The following is a 22124-nucleotide window of genomic DNA, read 5'->3' on the forward strand; positions in this document are numbered from 1 at the left end:
ACACGCACACACGCACTCTCTCTCCCTGGCACGAGCACACACTCTCTTCCTCAAACGCATTCACACGCCCTCTTCATCGTGCCCATCGTACGCACAGATATCCATGCGCACACAAACACGCACAGTTATGTCCGCAGGCATGCATGCTGAAACACGAACAAGCACGGTCGCACATGTGTACATTCACGCGCCGCCAGGCATGCGCCGAAAGCACGCAAGCGCACACACACATGCACTAACACGCAGATGCAGGCATGCACACACGCCGCGAACGCTCACACACACATACGCGCACTCGCGTGCAAGCATATGTACATACGGAGGCACTAGCACGCGCACACACTCTCCGCTGGCACGCACACTCACGCACACTATCTCTCTCCCTCGCGTATACACACGCTCTCTTTCCCTCACGCGCACACACATGCTGGAAACAGTGATAGGTGAGCGCGACAGTGATTATACGCCGGCTGTGCGAGATTGATAACACAGAACTTAGTTTAAAGGAAAAAAAAACTTTAAAAGAACTTATATTCTGGTCATGCAGTACAGTTTAACAAAGGAAAACATCGCAGCGTAGTACGCAACGTCCGCTTTGTCTTGTCTCTAAACAGCGTCTCTCTCTTTCTTCTCACACACACACACACACACACACACACACACACACACACTCTGTATCCCTCGCACGCAAACGCACTCTCCCTCACACGCACGTACTCTCTCTCCATCCGTCATACGCATACACACACACACGCGCGCACACACACACACACAATACGCACGCACAGATATCCATGCGCACACAAACACGCACACATTTTTTCGCAATCCTGCATGCTGAAACTGGAAAAGCACACGTTGGCACACGTACACGCACACACACGCCCACGCATGCACCGCAAGGGCGCGCACACACGCAGGCACCCACATACGCTGCGAACGCTCACACACGTCGCGAACGCTGACACACGCATACACGCACTCGCGCGCATGCAAACGCAAATACGGAGGCACACGCCCGCACACTCATACACAGAGCGAACATGCGCATAGAACCATACCCAGGCACGCTCAAGACATGCACATGCATAACCACTCTGTACCATCTCGGCTCCTTCTCAAAAGCCTGCACGTGCAAACAGGCTGCATAACCTCCCTCTACCAATACCTTTTCAATGTCAGCTGTAATAAATCGCTTTAAGGTTTAAATTTGGCGCTCTTTTAAGCCAATGTGCCCTCTGGCGGGAGGGTGCAAAACGATTTTCTCCTGTCGTTGGACTTCACCGCCCCTGTCTGACTTTCTTTAACTGCTTTAACGTACCACCAATGTTCCGACTAAGTGCCAAAATGCATATGTTGCTAGAAGGGACTGCCCTCTTGTTGTCGTCGTTTGAAACTTTTTGACCCTCGCCCTATATTCTGAAATATAAATTAGAAAAAAAAAATTCCCATTGAGTCACACTTGTGCGTTGCTGTGAAGTTCCGAAGGAGAATGTCCAGAATTCCTGGACATGTTCCGGCAGCAGCGTTAAAATAAAGGAGGAAGTGGCAAAGTGGCCACACAGCAACCCTCCTTATGACGGAGTGTCGTCATATCCAGTCACATATTTAAATATTTCGATCTACGGTGTTGCTGCTGTCTCCTTCATGAGAGGCATATATTATTGCGGTTAAAAAAACGCTTAGAAATTAGGACACTACACTGCAGAAACGTGTCCCTTTTCCTCAAAAACTGGTCGACATTATCATTAACACTCATTTTCCTGCCCCCACGCACTCGCCACTCTCCGTGCTGATGGGTTCCCGTCTCAGGTTTAAATTTGCATCAAATAAACCACTTGAACTTCGTCGAGATGTACTTAAGCTCTGCTAAAACAGCGATTACAATAAGCGTAAGCATGGAGCTGTAGTAAAAGGCAGAGAGTACAGTAATTCGAATATTTGGACAAATAATTGCAATGGAAGATCAAAGTTTAGAGTCACCATTTCAAAGAGTGTCGACCATGCGTCGCTCGTTTTCACGTATTGTACGAATGACTAGGCGAAACTGGTAATATTGAACGTTCGCTACTTTGGTGCACCACTATCCTTCATCTCGCAACTTTTATTTGGTTCTGCTTTTCTTTCAATAGAACAGGGAGAAATCTAACTGGCGATTTCGTACCTCAATATGTCCACAGAAATTCACTTGTAATAGAATAGAACAACCAATACAAACAGCAGCAGTCAGGCTATATAGGTTTCCTAATAATATACCTACATAGCCTAGCCAGGAGACAGATTAAAGTTCTTAGGAATTCTAGACATTGACGAGGTTCATTTTACTAACCGTGATATACCTCCTACGGTCTGCATTCTTTCTTTTTTGCTAGCACGGCTGAACAGGGATCGCGCGTCACGGTTTCTTTCAAACACGCTCGAATGCAGGCAGTCACGGTGTCCCGCTAACTGCGGCAGCGAGCTTAAAACAAACGAAAAACACACACAAATGTCGCAGCATTAAATCTCAAAATCTAAGCGCGCTAGATGGTATAAAAAAAGCAGGGGAGATTGAAAAGGAGGACTAGGAGACAAAGTGGAGGAAAGACGGGAAGGTTAGCCAGTGTAAGCACCGGCTGGCTACCCGGTGCTGGGGAAAGGGTTAAAGGGAATAAAAATAGAAAGAGCGACAAAAATGGACACCAGAAAATTCCCACAGTAACACGATACAGATTGAAAATATATTGCTTTAGGTGTGCCTTCACCAGCGAGCCTAGCACTCCAATAACGGGAATTCAATAGCTGTCGCGGCCGCACGACAATGTAGTTGTAAACGGAGATGGCAACGCAACCGGCTCGGGATACAAGGCGAAAGCCGGCAAATATGGCGCCGTGTACAACCCCGCCCGCTTGAGCTGTGCAATGCAAGAGGCAAATATCGTCGTTGCACTAGCGCATATTTAGGCGAAAGAAAAGCGATAGAATATTGACCCTTTTTCAACACAACATGCTGTTTTTTTTCTTCTGCACAGTAAACAAAAAAAAAAGGCTTTTGTTTTTCTTTCCGTACTAGGTTAAGTATTCTCTTCTCATTTTTTTCGCCATAGAGCTCCGCAAAAGACCAACGAAATGCTTTAACCCTGCTAGGTTCTGTTCATATAAAGCCGAACACAAGAGTCGGCCCTCACGCGGGATATGAAGGTAGCGATATAGCCCAGTCACAATTTGTAAGGTGAATCTCTAAAATCGAATGCTGCGGGATGTATAATCAATGTTTATACAGTGCACTGTGCTTTTTCCTCACTACAAGCTTTTCGTTTTTGAGACGCTTTCGGCACACTGCGAGACGCCATTGTTATCGCTCGAATACCACAAACTTGCAGAATAAAAGAGATACATGCATCTCAGTCGCACCGCAGCAAATTCTGTGTCCTTCGAGGGCTAAGAATAAGGACGTCAACTAATTTTTTTTATTTGGTGAGAAATTCGCTTGGTTATGCAATACTACTTACTGATAGTGACATACCTGATTTCAACAGTGTAGGTCACCTTATTCATTTCACTAACCTTCATGGCAACAATGCATAGTCTGAGTGCTTTTTAGAGTACCTTATCTAAATAATATTTGATAATATGGCTAGCGACCAATTGTACAGTGAAAGCACCACCAATAGCGAATGTTAGTTAACTGTCGAAGTACTATCGATACCATTAGATGGCACTTCGACACTGTGTGGATAGATTTAAGGAATGAATATTGATTGCATATTAAAGCCCGTTTTTCAATAGTTCTGCATCACTCGCTTGACACGCGCTTTGTGCAAGCTAGATTTCTTGGTAGACGATGACAAATGCAACCAGTTCCACAGAATCACAATATAAAACAGCCCCCCCCCCCCCCCCCAAAAAAAAAAAAGATCATAAGCTCCTGCTGGAGAAGACATATTGGCAGGAGTCTAGTCGCCCTATCACGGGGCCCCTTTCTGACTCGAGGAGAAATGCGGGTTAGTCCAATACAACAGTGCCATTTATTAAATTTGCTTCTGCACTTCCATGGGGGCGAAATGCGAAAGCACCCGTGTACTTAGATTTAGGTGCACGTTAAGAAAGTGGTTTTGGCACGTAAAACCCCATAACTTTTTTTTAATGTGCTGGTGTACGTACTTTCATATGGTGCGCTAAGTTCAAAGGCGAATGTAAGAAAATCACAATTTGCATGTACCAAAGTTTTAGAATGCGACAGAAGAAATAAATTTTTTTTTTTTTTGTCGTTGTAGATGCAATCATCTAAGGCATAAGAAAAAAAGAAAAGCAGAGGCGACAGAGGATAGCGTACGTCCGTTACTGAAGGCACTTTGCGATTCAACAGAGATTTGCAATTTAAAATAAAGCAATAAAAGGGACCAAAAAACCGTTATAGAGCCTGGTAAGATATAATTATATTTCCTTAGTTTGCGAGATAATGACGTGTTATTGAAATTTTTGGCATATCACAGCAGCGGATATACAACGTGGAGGACGTTTGGGCATAGGGGCAGTTATCTTCCGAATCGAGCAGTACGAACATACGAAGGAAATGAATAAATTAAGCGCTTATTATTACAAAGCTGACCCTATTGCCTGCGTAAGCAAGAAACGAAGCCCAGGCTGGTCAATACCGTATGCGATTTTCCGGTGTGCCCTGTACTACCATCCAAAGGAGAGATTATTTCCGCTCGTTAAAGAAGTCTTCTTGCCGCCAATATTGTCCCATCTGTGGTTATGCGGCTACACTAAAGAATGCCGAAGTTTAGCGACCTAATCTTAACGTTTTTTTGGAAAGTGCACTGCTTGAAGCTATAGGTTAAGAATCTCATGTGCGACGTAGCACAAATAATGAGTGCGTAAGAACAAACAACGCGGTAGCTTTTACCGTCAACGAAGTGATAGTAACCAGGCTCACACATGTCCTTTGCGATAGCCAGGATAAAACCCGAAAATCTAGAAGAAACTTAAGCAGCAGCGTCTACTTCCCCGCCTCAAAAGCACGCCGGGCCTAAACACGTCAGCTTGCCCTTGCTGATAAAGTTTTCTGGCATGTCTCTCGCTTTGCTTACTCTTATGCGTTGTCTCTCTTTCTTACTGTTCTATATCGTCACGTTTCGGGAACAAGCGCCATATAGAAAAGGACTTGATATTTTTCTCACCTACTGCAAGTTAGACCGACAAGCACCTCCGCAAAAAAGGAAGTGCATCGTAAGCGCACAACCCAAAGAGCTGAGAAAATTGCGTTCTCTTCTGCGCGACGCATACCGCATCGATTTGCCTTCTCTTCGTGTGGATCGATCGGTTGTCATCTCTACACCTGACCGATTAGCCCTACTTGTCGACAACATGCAGGCCTCTTAGATGACGTGTTTTCAACCGCTCCGTCAGTGCAGGAAATTGGATGCCACCACATCGGCGTGTATGACGCTCGGTCGATGGAAAAAAAGAAAAGCGACAGTGACGTTGTGTTGGGGTTGCCGATCCTGTCAACTGTGCGCCATTGTTCCAGAGTTTGACCTATTAATAGATGTGCAGGCAGAGATAACTCAAGAAATGTGAATGTTTTTGGTGCCACTGGACTGGATTTGATAGCAACTTACGCGCAGGATGATAAAAAGAACCTTCACCTATTTTTAGGTAAATTAGAAATATTGTTTCGCCTTGCCTGCAGCTATATTTGAAGATTAAAAAAACATTTTTTGCTTATCTAAATAATGTAAGTAAACTGAGCTCGCAAAATATAATGAGTTATGCTAAAATCACAAAATATAATTACATAATATTTCCTTTATTTTGTGATGTTATGTGCAACATGGTCCTGTTTAGTCCTCTGGACGATCATTTCGGTTCCCTATATTCTGTTCTTCGCGAAAACGGGAGTACAAAATATCCGTAAGTGTAAAATTGGAGTAATTGATAAATGTATGTAAAAAACGTCTCCACTTATAGCTTGAACCTAACGATAATGAGACTCAAATTACATGGTGAATTTCTCAGTTGCTTCCCCTATACGGATATAGTGACAGAGAGGTTGAACTTAGAAGATGAAAATTGGAGCAAGTAGAAAATATTTGCAAAAGCTTTCACTATAACGAGACTAAAAAGCACGTGGTGAATTTCTCAGTTGTGTTATACACATGTGTTCTATACCGAGACGTTGCACTTCCTTCCACAAGCAAAACAGATAAAACTGTGATTGTTTCACACACGTACCTCACGACCATCCTGCTGCTGTATTCGCAGGCTTGAGAACCCAGTCCACGAGTGCCGTCCATTCGTCGCACACGGTAGAGAGATACCACACGTTCGTGATGCTAAAGCCTCGTAGACGCTGCAAGTGGGTGAGTTATTGTATGCCTTTCCTAAGTATATGAGTACAAAGACAATATACAATAGATATATATGAAATTAGGTAGCAATGAAACCTTACCTATTTTCAATAAACCTTAGAGCGAATGCTTCAAGGCTTCCAATGTTCTCCTGCATTCCCATCATATTTAAGCCAATATTTGGAACACTAGCGATAAAGCCCTTCAGATACGTTGTCCAAAGTGACAATATTTGATTTTACAGGCGCTGGAATGCTCGGGACACGAAGATTCACTGTCCACCATAATGTGGCTCATTAATAATAGAAGAGCGAAGTTAGTGTTGCAGTTCGCGAAGCTGGAGCACAGGCAGCTATGCATAGTATAATAGCGCAAGCCCAGAAGAGGTGCCACACAAATAAGATTGTGAGGATGCTTGCACATATTAGCGCAAGGTAGAGCTCCTCTACATCTCGACGTAGAGGAGCGCCAGGTGGAAAAGGATCATGCGCTGACAAATTTCAAATGGAACAAAGCCGAAGAGAAAATTTCTAAGCGCACAGCCACAGGGCTAGACGAGGTTCCAGTTAGGCTGATTAATGAACTAGGACCAAACTGTAAGGAAGCTCTCTGGAAAGCAGTGGAAAAAACTTTAAAAGATAGGTGAATACCAGACAGATGGCGGCAAAGTAGAATGAACTTGTAAAGGTAAGGGGGAGAAAGATAAAATTCACTCGTTTAGACCGTTGACCGTTACATCCGTAATCTACAGGCTAGCAATGCAGGCAATCAAATTAAAGCTGCGAGCATAGGCAGAAAATAATGGAATTTTCGGAGAACTTCAGAATGGCTTCAGAATAGGTAGGCATATAGATGATAATTATTTGTTCTTACTTAGTGTACTGAAATATCAAAAGTAGAAAGCAGACCATTATATGTGACCTTTTTAGACATTACAGGAGCCTATGACAACGTAGACCGCAACATTTTGTGGGATATTCTGGAAGGGGAAGGCTTAGGTAACGACCGTCTACAGTTTTTGACAGAGAATCACCTAGGAAATGCCGTTTGCGTTTAATGGGAAGGGATAAGGAGCGACGAGAAAGTTCATATCAACAAGGGACTGAGGTAGGGGTGCCCTTTATTCCCATTGCTGTTTATGATGTACATGGCGAAGTTGGAGAGGTCGCTAGAACGAAGCAATATCAGGTTTAATCTCTCATACAAACAGGCGGGTACAGTAGTAGAGCATCAGCTTCCAGGTTTATTTTATGCGGACGACATTGTGCTGCTAGCTAACAAGCAAAATGATTCAAAATGATTTGCAACGTCTGGCTAATATCTGCGGACAGGAAGGCAACAATTTAGGTTTGAAATTTAAATCACGTGGTATGGTAGTAAATGAAAACAGTGAACAGACAACGGCAAAATAAAGCCAGCAAATACCTCGGGTAACAGAATATAAATACATTGGTACATGGATAAACGAAGGCAATAGATATACGGAAACACAGAAAAAAACGATAACAGTAAAGGGGAGGAGAAATGCAGCCATATTGAAGCACAAAGCGCTAGGGGATACAATAGGTACGAGGTGCTCCGCGGTATGTGGAAAGGTGTAATGGATCCAGGAATTACTTTTGGAAATGCAGTTGTTTCCTTTAAATCAGGGCTACAATCAGAACCCGATGGGAACCAAAGGTCAGTGGGACGCTGTAAGGTCGCTCTGATTGTTCGTGTGCTTAAGTGTCACGAATCGGGCCACGTGCGGTGTGTATAGAGAGGGGGTTCACTCCCCCCCCCCATGTCAGCGGGGCAACCGTTTCTGTATTATGTGGGGTCACGGACCGCGCGGTTTTCGGTGACGCGTCGCGGCAGAGGCCAGGCGGGCGAGTGCCGATTCCGGGAAGTCGGTATTGTGCGCAAGGGGTTGGCAGTCTGCCGACGGTCGCACGAGTCTGCACAGTCCTGCCTGGAAAGGGACCGCTGTACGCGGTATCGTGGGTCTGCCGCCCGAGTGCCTGACTAATTGGAGGCGCCGGCGAGGTTAAGAAGGGCTTAACAAACTTGACCCCGTGCCGCATATACGGAGAAGGAATCTATTCTTCTACGCGTCCGGAACGAAATCGCCAGCCGTGTTGTTGGGTGCGACTGCCTGTGGGGTGTCGAAGGTCAGCTTACAGTGCACGCTGTAGGGGTGCGGTGTACACGTGAAGAGTGCATTCGGACGGCGGCGTCTTGTAAACACGCACTCGGAGAACTTTGTCTTGTAGACAATAAGTTTGAAGGACAAGGAGGGCCATCCGTCTCCCACACGACCAAACTTTGAGTACAGCGGCACTACGTGGTGTCGATGCCCCTGCTTCCGAGACATTTGCGGCCTAGACGCCGTTGGGATTTGAGGCGGTCTAGCGATAACTTGTTCGGGCCTGGCGTGTTTTGCTGAGCCCGTCACTAACTACGTAGAAACGAGAGGGCAACAGAGTTTTGGGGAAAAAGGAAAAGAGCTTTGTTTTCCAATATGTTTATTTTTAAGAGTAAGCCCATCCCTCTGGGTTGTGGCTTAACAAACGGTTGACTCTGATTGGCAACTGAACCTGTGGGACGGGCCAACGGCCCTACCGCCTTTTTTTTCTTTGTATATTTGGGCTATAAAAATCGGGACGACATGCTGTCCCTCAGACTTGGCTGAAATCAGGATTGCTGATAGATCAGTGAGCCTCCGTACTATGTACGTTAAAACGAGTCTGGGCTCTAACAGTCATTGAGACAGTCGATGAGTGAGACTTTGTTTCTCAATTGTTCATGTTTGTAATGTATTTGTTTTACCTGCCATGTATATAGAAAAGTTCAACTATAAATATTTCTTGTACATCTGATCTGCATCGTTTCCTGCCTGCGTTTGATCAACAACTGCCGATCATCGTCCGAGAAGCTTCAAGTTCCAGCGGTGAAGCGAGGACAGAGAACGAACAAAACATTACTGGCGCAGCACGACAGGATCGGCAAGCCCCACAACGAGCAACGAGCAGCGAGCCAGGCGCAAGGCAACAGAGGGCCACCAGCCAATTCCGCAACGGTTGCAATTCATCTGGACGAGGACGTCAGGCGGCGCCCCCAGCAGCAACGGGTGAGCGGGATTCCTTGCGTTTTGTCTAGGCTGGCATGGCTGTTGTTCAGTGAGGTTAATGGTGTTCACGCGCAGAACAGCAAATGCGATTGAGGCTAGCGTAAACATTGATACGACATCTGAACAAAGAGAGGGTCAGAGACGGCAGGAACTGCAACGCGTCGGAGAGACCGAGTCTGAGACGTCGGATACTGAAATGGATAGTGAGACGCAAGGCGCTTCGCAGGCTCCGAGCACGACAGATCCAGAGGCCATGGCGGTGAGACGCCTGGAGCTGGAGCTGGAAAAGGTGCGCCTGCAGCTAGAGTGCGAGCGCATTGCTCTACGGAGAGTGGAGCTTGAGCAGTCGGGCAGGCCGCCTTCGGTGTCGGAAGGAAGCGATCTCCGCCGTGCCAGCACGGATGGAATATCACAGTGTGCTAAAGTGCTTAAGGCATACCGGTTGCCGGGTGACGCTGACGTTCCGATATGGTTTGATGAGGTTGAAAAGTTGTTTTCATCTTTTCAAGTACCAGAACACAGCCGTGTACATTTGATCATGCCTGCGCTGGCCGAGCGGGTCCGTTATCTGTTGCGTGGCCTCAACGACGAGGAATGTACAGATTATGAGACTGTAAAGAAGGCGGTATTAGATGAACTTAAGCTTACGCCAGCTAAATACTTGGAGAGGTTTGAAAAGGCATCTAAACGAAAGGAGGAAACTTTTGCTCAGTTCGCGTCCCGTGCTAGAACTTATTTGGCATATTACCTTCAATCTCGCAATGCAAACACAAAGGAAGATATGACGGAGCTTATGGTCGCTGACCGTATGAAAGCCAGTCTAAGCTCAGAAGCCCTTGAATATGTTCTTTTGCGGGAGGGCGAGGATTGGTTTAAGCCAGTGGAGGTGGCGAAAGTGCTCGAGACTTTCGAGCAAGCTAAAGGGAAAGGACGAGCAACTAAGCCAGCCGCAACAGCCTCATTGCCGCAGCACGCAAAACTAGCTGGCCCGCAGAGGACAAATTTAAAATGCCACGTGTGTCATATACAGGGTCACCTAGCCAGAGACTGCCCAAAAGCTTCAGATAAAGAACCGCAGGGGAAGGCGCCGACTGTGCAAAAACAAAGGGTACAGAAGGTTGCTGTTGTAAGTGAAGAACCTCCACCAGAGCAAGAAAGGGTGCTAAGTGCTAGAGTACAAGTCTTAGCTCAAAATGCTAGTTCAGGGAGATCAAAGCTGGACATTATCCCTATCATGTGCGGGGATATAGCAACGGAAGCTGTGTTGGACACAGGTAGTGAGATAACGGTCGTCCGTAAAAGTATGTTGCCCGTCGTTTTACAGCAGTCATCAGGAACAATAAGACTCGAGTCGGCATTCGGAAACAGCGTTCGAGCTAACCTAGCTACGCTGCCCGTAGGCATGCATCGCCTGGGGGCTTCGATACAACCGCAGAGGATCGATCTGGTGTGCGCGGTTACAGACGAACTTGCAGAGGGGGTTGACTGCCTGCTGTCAAAGGAAGATTGGGAACTACTACAGGCGCAGGAAAAAGAGGAGTTTGGACGAGAAAATATTCCGCGGGTAGCCAATTCCGTTGTGGTCCGATCAGTCGAAATGGTCGATAACACTGAACCAGACTGCAGTCTAAGTTGCGAAGAAACGACAGATGAAATCCCTAAATTGCAAGAGAATAGTTTCATACCAGATGTCACTGGGGTGCCCAGTCAGCGGGAGGAATTTCGAGCGGCTCAGCTTGCCGATGAAAGCCTAAAAAGGGCCTGGAATGATGCGGGAAACGACAAAGCTGGCATGTTCGTGTCAGACAGACTTTTGTACCATTGGGATTCTCCAGCGGGAGTCAAAGTCAGACAACTGGTCCTACCAGAAGAAAGACGCAATGAGGTAGTCACGCTCCGATCCCTGACAGCGAGGGACACATGCGAGGCTTTACTGGAAATTTTCAGTCATGCTGGAGTGCCGGGAACGATCTGTTCAGACCGAGGTACTAACTTTAAATCTCAACTGACACAGTTAATGTTAGAAAAACTGGGCTGTTCACCCAGGTTCTCCACTGCCGAACACTCTGAGAGCAACGGAGTGGTTGAGAGATGGAACAGAGTCCTCAAAAATATGTTGTATCATGTAATGAAACGGGACCGAAGAAAGTGGGACAAGCTGATCCCATTTGTTCTATGGGCGTATCACGAAGTGCCGCATGATACCACCGGGGTGGCGCCGTTCAGGCTATTGTACAGTAGAAACCTAAATGGGACCCTATCAATATTGCAGCAAACTTGTACGGGTGAAATCGCGGTGCTCTCAACTCGGAGAGAGAACTACGCCGACGTGGCGAGCCCGCTTACAGCTTTGACAAGGCGAGGGGTTCCTAATTCTATTCCATGGTCGGAAGATGCGCAGAGCGCGTTCGAAGGTCAAAAATTAGCTCTCTGTCAGGCTGTCGCCATGAACACTCCTGAACCTCATCAGCCTTACTGGCTATTCACTGATGCGTCGGCGACGGCGGCCGGTGCCGGTTTAGCTCAAATGTCAGCGGACGGAAAAGAAAAACCAATCACTTTTGCTAGCCATCGCTTTAACCCGACACAGGCGCGCTGGTCGACTATAGAGAGAGAAGCCTTTGCTATTATTTGGGCACTCAAGAAATTCGACTACTGGCTTTTCGGAGCAGTGGTGAATGTTGTCTCTGATCATAACCCATTGTCATATTTGACAACCAGCACCCCGCAGGGGGCCAAGTTGTCAAGATGGGCGCTTTCACTACAGCGCTACAATGTAACGGTGCGTCACCGGAAAGGAACATGTAACGCCAATCCTGATGCATTATCAAGGCTCTCGAATCGTTCATGGGAGCCATTCGAGTAAAGAGCAGAAAAGAAAGGATAGACAAAAACAGCCATGCCAGCTGGGACAGGCGTGAATGTTCCCGTTCACCCGAAGGACGTGTGCGTGGGACAGTTCAGCCTTGATGGAACTTTTTGTGGTTGTTGTCGTCCATGTGTGTGAGGGTTATAAGACTTTGGACATACTATATATGTATATAACCTGCATATGTCACTTTTCTGCTGTTGTGCCGTGCAGTGCGTTGGAGTGTTACTGTACATACATGAGTATTTCTTTTGCATGCTCACTGCCATGAATGTGTTGATCGTTCGCCCTTTTTCTTTTATCGCTGTGAGAAAATTGTTTTTTTTTTCGGTCCTTTCAGTTCATTTTCCTGTTCCTTACGGACTCCGCAGCACCCGTGTTGGGCAGAATATGTCAATTTTCTTTGACGGAACTTTCAGAGCCTAAATTCTAGGATACAGCGCCCTTTGGCTCTTGTAGTATAGCTGGGAACATTGTGAGCCCAGTATACTCTTTAGGAGGGACGTGTAAGGTCGCTCTGATTGTTCGTGTGCTTAAGTGTCACGAATCGGGCCACGTGCGGTGTGTATAGAGAGGGGGTTCACTCCCCCCCCCCATGTCAGCGGGGCAACCGTTTCTGTATTATGTGGGGTCACGGACCGCGCGGTTTTCGGTGACGCGTCGCGGCAGAGGCCAGGCGGGCGAGTGCCGATTCCGGGAAGTCGGTATTGTGCGCAAGGGGTTGGCAGTCTGCCGACGGTCGCACGAGTCTGCACAGTCCTGCCTGGAAAGGGACCGCTGTACGCGGTATCGTGGGTCTGCCGCCCGAGTGCCTGACTAATTGGAGGCGCCGGCGAGGTTAAGAAGGGCTTAACAAACTTGACCCCGTGCCGCATATACGGAGAAGGAATCTATTCTTCTACGCGTCCGGAACGAAATCGCCAGCCGTGTTGTTGGGTGCGACTGCCTGTGGGGTGTCGAAGGTCAGCTTACAGTGCACGCTGTAGGGGTGCGGTGTACACGTGAAGAGTGCATTCGGACGGCGGCGTCTTGTAAACACGCACTCGGAGAACTTTGTCTTGTAGACAATAAGTTTGAAGGACAAGGAGGGCCATCCGTCTCCCACACGACCAAACTTTGAGTACAGCGGCACTACGTGGTGTCGATGCCCCTGCTTCCGAGACATTTGCGGCCTAGACGCCGTTGGGATTTGAGGCGGTCTAGCGATAACTTGTTCGGGCCTGGCGTGTTTTGCTGAGCCCGTCACTAACTACGTAGAAACGAGAGGGCAACGGAGTTTTGGGGAAAAAGGAAAAGAGCTTTGTTTTCCAATATGTTTATTTTTAAGAGTAAGCCCATCCCTCTGGGTTGTGGCTTAACAAACGGTTGACTCTGATTGGCAACTGAACCTGTGGGACGGGCCAACGGCCCTACCGCCTTTTTTTTCTTTGTATATTTGGGCTATAAAAATCGGGACGACATGCTGTCCCTCAGACTTGGCTGAAATCAGGATTGCTGATAGATCAGTGAGCGTCCGTACTATGTACGTTAAAACGAGTCTGGGCTCTAACAGTCATTGAGACAGTCGATGAGTGAGACTTTGTTTCTCAATTGTTCATGTTTGTAATGTATTTGTTTTACCTGCCATGTATATAGAAAAGTTCAACTATAAATATTTCTTGTACATCTGATCTGCATCGTTTCCTGCCTGCGTTTGATCAACAACTGCCGATCATCGTCCGAGAAGCTTCAAGTTCCAGCGGTGAAGCGAGGACAGAGAACGAACGAAACATTACTGACGCCTCGCATTGGGCGCTCGCGGCAAGACTACAAATGAAGCTGTGCAGGGTGATATGGGCTGGGCTACTTTTGAAGTGAGAGAAGCTCGCAGTAAAATTGAGTATGAGGAACGGCTGAGGAATATGAAAGAAAGTAAATGGGCTGGGAGAGTGTTGAGGCATCTGTACAGGAAAAACATTGATTCACAGTGGAGGAAAAGAACTGGGAAGCTTACCAGAAAGTACGCGGCCTGTAGGGTGGGCAACACAGCAACAAAAAAAGTCAAGCGAAAAGTCAGAGATGCTGAAATAATCTCATGGGTGGCGGCAATTGAAAAGAAACCTGCCATGAGTAACTACTTAAGAGGAAAAAACTAAGTCAGGAAATAAACAATTTATGATAACTCAAAGGGAAGCTCATTACTTTTTGAAGTGAGAACGGGATGGCTTTGAACACGCACCTATAAAGCGAAATATAAGAAGGAAGAAGAAGCATGTGCTTGCTGCGTTAAAGCTAGGGAAACTATGCAGCATGTTTTATTAGAAAGTGAAGAGGTCTACCCAGCGGTCAATTTAGGCACCACTGGCCTTCTTGAAGCCCTTGGGTTCAGCGAGAGCAGTGGAAAAGTAAACATCTGTGCAATAGGGATTAGTAAGAGGCGATTGGAGGATTCGTGGAGGAAAAGTACTGAAACGACAAAAAACGGAGTCGTACAAAAGAAAAGTTCACAATAGGGCATCAGAAAATTTCGTTGTCGGACTTCATAGTGTGTTTTTTTTTCTTTTTTCTTGTTTAATCTAGGTAGTACATTAATCAATATAATAGCAAGAGCTTGGTGGCGCAACCCACCGCCCCGTTCCGAAGGGGACGCTCATAACATCCATCCATCCATCCATTCATGCAACGTGCGCGACTCCGAGAGAGTGCTAGTTATACAGTGTAAACTTGCATTGCCTGTTCATAAACAAGTTCCTTCGCACCCTGTCGCATCCCACAATAGGTTTGCCAAACAGGACGTGTGGAACTTTGGAACTCGACATTTTTTAACTCCTTGTATTATATGGCAGTATTGATCACAGCTGAAACAGTACGCTATCGCAGTGCCTCTGAACAAGTTGATGATGATGTATGGGGTTTATGGCGCAAGGGCCAGGTATGGCCAAAGAGCGCCATGTCTGTGGTAGTGGGTGTGCAGTGTAACTATGATTGCTATGAAATTGGTGTGACGTGGCTGTAAAGGAGCCTTAAAATATACGCTCTAAAGTGTGTAAAATATGTGTAATAAAATTATGGCGATGACGTATGACTAGTACTATGAACATATAGATGCATATAAAAAGAATGATGCGATAGGTAAAATATATCAGATTATAAGAAATGCTAGAGCACTACTACCTCCTTAGAGCCCTTGAAGCACAAGGGCCTGGAGGCATGTGCTATTCAAAACAATTATCGCAGCGGCATCCTCTGGAGCGAGGATGCGCCTCTGAACAAGTTAGCGTTTACGTTTCTCCTGGAACATTATGTCAAGACCATCCAAGAGTCTCAAGCAATTTTAAAATTGTACTTACTCTTACGTATTCAAGCATCAAAATGCTTTCTGGTCTTATGTGTTATCATGCTCACCTTTATGTACTTGAATCTTCCTAATAGCATATTGTTTACTTGTATAGCTCCCTGTTGATGTATGTCACCTTGACTGTCATTTATTGCTTTCACATTCGTTATCGCAGCTTTTGCCTGTGTATTTGCATACTATTAGCAAACGCGTGTTGTGCTGAAGTATGTCACTGACAATTTCTTACTCCGTACTTTTTGAGCGTCGACAGGCGCCCGGTACCACATCAGGCAAGTATGATGCCTTTAGTCCCAGGCTTGTGGACAGTGGCTGTCCAAAATAAAAATTTGCATTAACACAAAATTGAACCAAAGGAACTCTGATAAAATGAACCCCTTGGAGTCAATAAGATAAAAAAATCTTTTCGTTATCCACGTTATCAGACAATGCTGGAACGTGGAACCTACTAGGATTCTGCAAAAAATATTTAGCGGGCCTATGCCAGCACTCAGCAAAACAAAAAAAGTAATAGAAACACCAAACAGTTTACCTAGAGTCCTTGCTTGCCCTTTTGTCACGATTCATTGATAGAGAGCGATGTCATGTACGTCTACAGCTATCACGTAGAATCTTCATGTTGTTCCATTTGTTTATTCATATAAGTGGAGCACATTTGCAAACATGTATGTACATCAAGAGTCTTTGAGTGTCCGACTGTTCCATTGGAGCATCTGTTAATCTTGTTTACTTCTAAAATGTTACTCGTTTGAAACAAGGTGTAGAGTGCAGGAAGACCATAAGCCGGAGTGCGCTTGTTCGTTATGAAAATATGGCATCCGAGTTTGGTATCAATTGTTTCAAGTAGAAGACTAAACAGAATAGCGTTAACATGTAATCTGGACTAAGTGTTATAGCGTGGACAATTTAAGTGCTTGCCTGTTTCCTGAGCACGATCTCTTGATTACCGTTGTGTTATAATTAAGTTTACTCGCGTTATCATAAAAACTATTCCCGACTGTCCTTGTTTTCATTAATTTTCATTTACAATTTCTAACAACGACATTGAAAATGAACAAAGCACCAATCGAGCACATTCAGCTTCGTTGCGATATTATCTGTTGCTGTTTTACTCAACTCAATGGTTAGCAACATTGAGCAAGTTGTCATTAGCCGCTAATGTGCTTTCCATTATCAATGTCAGGCGAAAGACCAGGCGAAACTTAAATATAATGTACCGCGCGGTACTCTGCGCTTTTTGAAGCACCAAGCATGAATTATCGCGTGGTGACACAAAAGAAATGTGGACCACCCTCTAATGGACTTCAGCTGCAGTGAAGGGTAACAACGCACGCGAAAAACTAATTCGGTTCAGCCAGACAGAAACGCCGTTCTTGCTCTTGCTTTCATACCGTAATTTATCACCGACATTGACTACGAAACATTGCCAAAGCATCGCCTTAGTGTCCTTTCTCGTTACGAAGTCTCCCGAAATTCACCGTCTGCATGAAGCTGATTGCCGGTGTCCTTCCGGTTCCCCAGGGATGCGCAAGACTCAGAAGCATCGTGTTCATTAGGGAAAACTACATTAGGCACCGTCTAATGTGATTCACCGATCCTTAGTTCTTCCCGTCTCTCTCTCTCTCTCTCTCTCTCTAATAAATATTTCTGCTGATTACTTTATATCTCGCCCTGAACATTCGGTTGCATCGCTTTTTTTTTTCTCCGAACTGGTACAGATGTTTAGATCTCAGAATGCCTCTGAGTGTAATGGTGACTTCTTTTCTGCACGGATAACTGTTTGTCACTGCTCAATGTGAAAGGTAGTCACAAGGAACTCAGGCAAGAATCAATATGAAAAGAACGTGCGGAAAACATTGCCCCCATTGTCCGCGGTTACAAAATGTTATTCAAGGCTACACAAAATACGTCGTCATGTTCTTGTTATGACGACGATCCCTTATAAAATTAAACAAAACTCTCTCGAAAGACCATAAGTATGGAAGCTAGAAGGACGATGTACAATGTATGTAAGTGAGAGAAAAATAAAGTAGTATAGAACGAACTCGTAAAAAAAAACAAGCAAGAAAAAAACATCGTATGCGCGATATGCTCGACATAAAGCAAAGGAAATTTTGTCGTATTATGCGTATACGTTGTGCAGATATTGTGACATCTCCACATGATCAGGTATGACTGTGAGGGGGATAATTTTATGATTGAGAGCTCCCTTGTAAACGACGAAAACATGAGTTTCACTCCGCCGCCATCCGTGGTCGTTTAATGGCGAGGATCAAGCCCCGTTGTCCCCGGAACGGCTAATTTATTAAATTTCACTCTTTTGTTTCTTGCAACGTCATTAAGTTAACATTTCAGCCAACGCGTAACAGAAAATGATAGCACGAATGAACTGTCAGACATACAATCAAAAAGCACGTAGGCACAGCTTGCGAAAAAAATAAAGCTTTCACTGATGCCATCTGATTATCAAGAATGCAGGAAGGAGTGGCTGTCGTGACAATGTACGTTAGGTTTCCCTTGTTGATGTTGAATAGGTGTACAGAGGTTACGCTGATTGGTCTTCATGTTTTCAGGTAAATAACTTATCTTTGTCGTGCCAGTATGCCTTCATATGGACGCTCACGGGCACTATAGAGCCATGACTCTATTGTTTCGAAAAACCATCACAAACTGCCCCTGCTGATTAATGCAGAGACCATGAAATAAACTGCGAAATGGCAAAGCTTTTCTTGTCTGCGTGTGTTCGTTGCTAGACGGAAGTGGTAAGAACGCAACAATAATCAGCAATTATGAGCAACATCATTTTACTGGGAGTAACTAAGTAGTCGAAATGCATTTACCGCATGAATGCACAAGCAACACTTTACCGGCGTTCGTTGGATGCAACGGTTCCAGCAATCCATCATTCAGACTTATCAGTATGTGAATCCCTGGGCAAAGCTGACCAATCACATTACGCAGTTACGCCGCCAATGGAATGCAGGATTTTTTTTTTTCAGGCCCTACAGAGTTTTTATAAGAAAGCGTACGAGAATAGTGAGCGTGTCATTTTTGTAGTTAAGTTAATCGGTGAGTTGAACATAATTTGAAGCTAATAACATGAGCCATCAGCAGACGATATAACAAAAAATATATATATATTTAGTTTTCTAATAGAGCCTTGGAGGCAGTTGTCTATCGACAATATTTTTGCTGGTTCTGATGTTCTACGTGCCAGAACCACGATATGAATATGAGCCATGCAGTAGTGAGGTACTACGCATAAATTTTGACCACCTGTGGTTCGTTAACATGCACCCAATGCACGATGCATCGGCGTATGTGCAATTTACACAATATACATTTCTCACTTCATTTGACTCCTTCCTATATACCTGCGAATTCAATATTTTATGACAGCCCCTTGTTCCATGCGTTTCCCGGCGCATTTGTTTCCCCTCTCCGAACTGGCTCCTCCTTGAAAGGCTGACCACTTTAAAAGCCCTCAGTTTCGAATTTGTTCATATAGTGTTGGCGTGAACATATTCAGAGGCGGATGCAAACCTTGACACGTTTATCCGCAATGTTTTAGGAATATGCATGAAATGGTTTCAAGAGTGTCACTGCAGACATTATTGAAATTTGGCCTTTAAAGGTACTTCAACGCAAACTGCACACTAAAGTGCGAAGCACCAACATGAAAGAATCAAAAACAGTGTTACATTCGCTCCTAATATATCCGATGGTTTTTAACAACTTTTTGGTCAATACGCGTGACTTACAACCTCTCTGTCAAAAATGCACGCCGCGCCTTCTTCTTGCCTTAAGCGGTGGAGTCCGACAGGGCATTGTTTTCATTTCTTCAAAACAGCGCCACGTGATTTAGTTGTGTCTGAACATCTCTTTTTGTTCCATGACTGGTTATTGAGCTAGTATCCTGTGTTTTGATTCTTTTAAATATTGGATTTTCTCTAGAACAGTCGTTATTCTTGAGGAATTTTATTTTTGGAAAACGCAATAGCAATATGCATTGCCTTATTGCTTTTGTATTCGCAGAGACATTGTAGCAGCTTGAAGCTTTATTTTAACTACATCTGCAAGGCAATAACACAGCGTACTAAAAATAGTGTTTTATTGGACTCTTAAAGCAGACAAAGACGAAGAAAATAATTAGTTACTTCGGCACACCTTTTATTTAGTGATGAAAAAAATATTTGTGGTCAAAGCCACAATCTTGATTCAGTACGCCTATTGGTAATTCGGAAATAATTTGTGTTCCTTGTCCTTCAGTAAGGTCTTTAAATTCACTTTGGGTTGCATAATTTTGCATACATGCCGCTTGTTTTCAGTGCAACGCTTTAAATCATTACATAAATTGCGGAAACAAAAAAAAGGAAATCAATCCTCTGAGCCTCTAATATCTCATGTTCTGTGTGCATTGCCATGTATCATGTCCTGCACAGTGAGTAGCCGACCGCACACTTAGTCTGGTTAACCTCTCTGCCATTCACCTCTTGTTTTCCTTCCTGTCTTCCTTGTAAGATACTATAGAGCAAATGCGTAAGCCCGGTACTCATAGGACTTAACAGGCAATAATGCTCCCAATATAGGCGGTGCGATCACTGAAGCTACAAATATGTTGCGTGCTATCCATAACAGTAGCACCTTTTCCCCCTCATCTATCCTGTCGCGTGGAAGAAACATTAAGTGCGGAATGACACTCCTAAGCAGTACTACTAATAGAAGGAAGATCTCATGTTGTGAGGAGGAGGAGGAGGAGGAGGAAAAACGTTTATTTAGCTCTAGAAAATTCTATGAATTTCGCGGAGTCAGATGGTGTCTTCCATCTTCTTGGCAATGGCCGTCTGCCCCTAGTCCAGGGCTCCGCTGGATGCCGCTGCCAGCTGGGCCCGTCGGATCAGCCCTAGTTGGACGTCCTGACGGTCGCTGGAGAGCATTCCTTCCCATTGCTCCGCACTCGGGTTTGGTATTATTGGTGCCGCATTTGTTTTCTGGCAGGCCCACGTTATATGGTAGAGCGTGGGTGTGTCCTGGCACCATGGGCATTTGTCACTGTATTGTGTGGGTTGTATTTTGCTGAGGGTGTTTAAGTTCGGATATGCACCCGTCTGTAGCAGCCTCCAAGCTACGGAGTCCTCTCTAGTGAGAGACCTATGCGGCGAGGGGTACCGCTTCCTGCTGCCCTTATAGTGATTCAGGATAGCCGAGTATTCTCTGGGGACTGGCTCGGTTTCCTCGAGGTCATTGGCGGAGGGTGCTCGGTATGCAGTGTATCCTCGGGCTACCCTGTCGACCTCACGGTTGCCTTCCACGTCCGTGTGACCCGGCGTCCACATTATCGTGTGTCTAATTGGCTGTTCTTTTTCTGGGTTTTTTGTGTGGGGATCTTCCGAGCGGAGTATGCGGAGCGCTCTGTGACCTATTCTGCCGAACATGTAGTTTCGGCATGCTGTTTGGGAGTCGGTTAGTATTGTTAAGGACCGCCTAGTCCGATAGCCCTCCGCTGCCGCTAGAGCGACGGCCGCTTCTTCAGCCTCGACTACCGTGCAGTCCCGTAGAGATGCGCTGACGATTTCTCGCATATCCGAGTTTATCACCACCGCTACTGCGTTGGGGTTGGTCTGTCTCGCCCTTTTGGTGTATGTGGCTGCGTCCACGTATACCGTTGTTGCCTGGGAAGCTAGGGACTTTTGGATGTATTCGGCTCTCGCCTTCCTGCGTTCTTCGTGTAGGTTGGGGTCCATGTTCTTGGGAATGGGAGCCACCTTGATTGTTTTTCGTATATTGTCCGGGATAGTCGCGGTTCTTTGGGTTTCTTGTATCTGTTCGCTGCATCCCAACTTCTGCAGAAGTTCCCTGCCAGACGGAGTCTGTTGAAGTCTGCGCAGCTGAGCAACATGTTGTGCCTCTCTGAGTTCTTCGAATGTGTTATGAATTCCTAGTGCCAAGAGCTTCTCCGTGGATGTGCATTGTGGTAGGTGGAGCGCGGTTTTGTATGATTTGCGTATGATCGCGTCTATCTGCTGAACCTCGCTCTTGATTGGGTTGTAGTACGGGAGACTGTAGGTAACCCGGCTGATCACCAGACTCCTAACCAGCTTTAGCGTGTCTTCCTCTCGCATGCCTGAGCGTCTGTGGGAGACGCGCGTTATCATGCGAGCGACTTGAAGAGTTGATGTCTTGAGTAGAGCGAGAATGTGTGAGCAGCGTTGATTCGACTGTATCCACATGCCCAAAATTCTTATGAGCGTTTTCTCCGGTATTAGTTTTCCCTCGAGGTAGACGCCAAGCTTGAGCTCGTCGCTAGTCGGGACCGTGCGATTCTGTTTCCCTCTCCAGACTCTGAGCAGCTCAGATTTCTCGGTGGAGCAGGCTAGCCCTCTTGCCCTCACGTAGTTCTCCACGCAGGTCGCAGCCTCTTGCAGTCTTTCTTCTTTTTCTTTAAGTGATCCCGTGTTGGTCCAAATGGTTATGTCG

General features: G+C 45.7%; 1 protein-coding gene across 1 annotated transcript; it reads left to right on the forward strand.

The window, feature by feature from the left end:
• The first annotated feature begins 8058 nt into the window (after nt 1-8058).
• LOC140213999 (uncharacterized) lies at nt 8059-12310 on the forward strand. The gene is made up of 2 exons (XM_072285215.1): nt 8059-11676; nt 12166-12310. The coding sequence occupies exons 1-2, from the start codon at nt 9503-9505 to the stop codon at nt 12308-12310; spliced, it is 2319 nt and encodes a 772-aa protein (XP_072141316.1). The 5' UTR covers nt 8059-9502.
• Nucleotides 12311-22124: the final 9814 nt, after the last annotated feature.

The sequence above is a fragment of the Dermacentor andersoni genome, chromosome 11, assembly GCF_023375885.2.
Source record: "Dermacentor andersoni chromosome 11, qqDerAnde1_hic_scaffold, whole genome shotgun sequence".
Taxonomy (NCBI): Eukaryota; Metazoa; Arthropoda; class Arachnida; order Ixodida; family Ixodidae; genus Dermacentor; species Dermacentor andersoni.